General features: G+C 35.5%; 1 protein-coding gene across 6 annotated transcripts in view; it reads left to right on the forward strand.

Annotated features, from left to right (window-relative positions):
* LOC106873284 (uncharacterized) overlaps nucleotides 1-2,609 on the forward strand; it is a 28,314-nt gene that overhangs the window by 8,346 nt on the left and 17,359 nt on the right. For all 6 annotated transcript variants that reach the window (XR_001409858.2, XR_001409857.2, XM_052966491.1 and 3 more), the window contains one exon: nucleotides 1,275-1,354. Coding sequence is in view for 4 of the 6 variants with exons in the window: in XM_052966491.1 (XP_052822451.1) it covers nucleotides 1,275-1,354 (80 nt within the window). In the remaining 2 variants the exon portion in view is untranslated. The remainder of the gene's footprint in view (nucleotides 1-1,274; nucleotides 1,355-2,609) is intronic.

The following is a 2,609-nucleotide window of genomic DNA, read 5'->3' on the forward strand; positions in this document are numbered from 1 at the left end:
AAGAACCAGTCCAGGGGCACTGGCAACGATCTTACTTGGCTTGCCGGGTCTTCTCACGCACAGCCCATTTCCAAAGGTCTCGGTCCGTAGTCATCGCCTCGGTGAGGCCCAATGTACGAAGGTCTTGCCTCACCACCTCAGCCCAGGTCTTCCTGGGCCTACCTCTTCCACGGGTTCCCTCAACTGTTAGGGTGTGGCACTTTTTCACGCAGCTATCCTCCTCCATTCTCACCACATGTCCATATATATATATATATATATATAACCCATGCCAGCATGGAAAACATATTAAATGATGATGTTGATGATATATATACATCATCATTTTCCATGGGTTGGGTGGATTGACAGGAGCTGACCAAGATCCATTTATCTGTTTTGGCATAGTTTCTATGGCTGGATGCCCTTCCTAATTGCCAGCCACTTTACAGAGTGTGTTGGGGGGGTGTTTCTTACATGGTACTGGCACTACAAGACAAAGACCTGTCACCTGGGAGAGGGAGTGGGGGCATGACCATAAAGGACTTGCCTGTGTATATGGATGACCTGCTAATTTCAGCTGTGTATATCCATAAGTGGTAAATTTCTAGAATTATGTATAGTACACATAATTCTAAGTTCTTAGATTAAAATGGCTTTGTTTTTTTTTTGGTGATGCGTAAAAAAGTTGATTTGTTTGATTCTATTAATGGTAAGTGTTGATTTAGAGTTCAACCAATACAATGCCCTTTATTGCAGCCAACCTGTTCAGAACATTTAGATAAGAGAAATTACTACAGATTTATTGTTCTCTTTAATATAAGCAATTTCACTCCTGTTTTCAATTTTGTCATACATAATACAATATTTTCATAACCGTGTACCATCATTGGAAGCAAAATCTTGTATAGCAAGTAAATCTATCAAAACACTTCTGAGCTGTATATAAGTTTTACATCTATTTCTCCATGCAATTGCTTTTCATAACTGGATAGCCTCCTTGCTACTAGCCATTCACCAGTTAAGTGAGGATGGGATTTTTCCTCAATCAAACTCTGACGAAGTTGTTTCCTGTTCCTGAACATAAATTATTTGTATTAATGTTTGTTTAACACAACTATGTGGTCAATAGTCCAGTGGTTTGTTTTCAAAGTCACTGTACATCAATGGGCATCCTTTCTTGAAAGCTTAAGTTCCAATTCACCAACTAAATATATTAATGAAATCTCAGTGATATTTTGTAGTTGAAAAGCCATAGGTTGTTATTGATCTTTTTATTTTTATTCATTCTTCAGACTGTTGAAAAGGATATATCGAAGAAAATATCGAATGAAATGATTCAGCAGCATTTTTTCAAAAACAAGCAGCCTTCTGTGTAAGTTATTTTATAAATTTTTTTACAAACTTTTCTATATTAGAATGGGTTGGGTAGGTGTACAAATTAAAACATTTATTTGAATTGTTGGAATAGCATTTTTGAGAAAATTTAATAGTGAACATCATAAATTCTAATCTAGAGTCATATTTGCTAATTTGTGCCAGCAGAGGACTATAAATGTTAACACATGATGCTATGAAAGTGCACAATTAAGCCTTATAATTAAAATTGCATTGTAATTACATTAGGCTTTGCATATATTTATTACTGATTTTTCAAATAAGGACTTGAACAGTTCCAAAGTATTTAGTTTTTGTGCAATTATTATCATCATCATTGTTTGTTGGTGTATGTTTGAACAATCCTGTTCCAGCACAGTAGTTGTCCGTCTTCCATGCCATATGTTTAGAGAAAAAAATTTAAGATCCCTTCGCTCAATCCAACTCTCCTTCTCTTTCACACTCATTTATTGTCATTACCTCCGTCAAGGAAGGAGGTTATGTTTTCATCGGCATTGGTTTGTCCGTCTGTCTGTCTGTATGCAAAATAACTTAAAAAGTTGTGAACGGTATTTGATGAAACTTGCAGGAAAAGTTGGTAATGACACAAGGAACAGATGATGAAATTTTGGTAGTGATCCGGGAATTTTTATGGATTCTTGAAAGATTTTTCATTTGTTATATCTACTTTACATGAAGTATTAGTTACGTTCTTTGATTATCTCTCTTGAAAACACGTTCATCATTTCCACGCAACTTATGGTGGAGTTGCTGATTCCAAAGTTTATTTTGATTTCTCTATTAGTAATTTTACTTGCGTATCTATCTTCAAATGAACTGCTTGGCGGAGGATGACATTGAATGGGCTATGGTTCCCCAGAGCTGACTGTGTATCTCTTCCAGGTGCTATTAGATTAGACATGGCCTGAGTCAACTTCAGCTGAAACTTATCTAAGTAATCTAATCTATGCTGTAACCTTTTAATCAAAGCATGACAACGTGGGTAGAGGCTGATATCTTAACATTTCTGATGGTCTTAAGTATAAAAAAAAATTATTAAAGATTTATATAGAACTACATTCAGAGTATGTCTATAAGCTACTGTGTTTAGACCTGGTTTCTATCCTCAGACTGTTCCGTTTTGTAGATTTTTTTTTTCTTTTTAATAAAGCACTCTGAAATTAGAAAAATCAAAAATCTGCAACAATCTCGGTCCCATGAGTATTGGATAATGGATTTTCAACAGTGTAAAG

Source organism: Octopus bimaculoides, chromosome 1 (genome assembly GCF_001194135.2).
Source record: "Octopus bimaculoides isolate UCB-OBI-ISO-001 chromosome 1, ASM119413v2, whole genome shotgun sequence".
NCBI classification, from domain to species: Eukaryota; Metazoa; Mollusca; class Cephalopoda; order Octopoda; family Octopodidae; genus Octopus; species Octopus bimaculoides.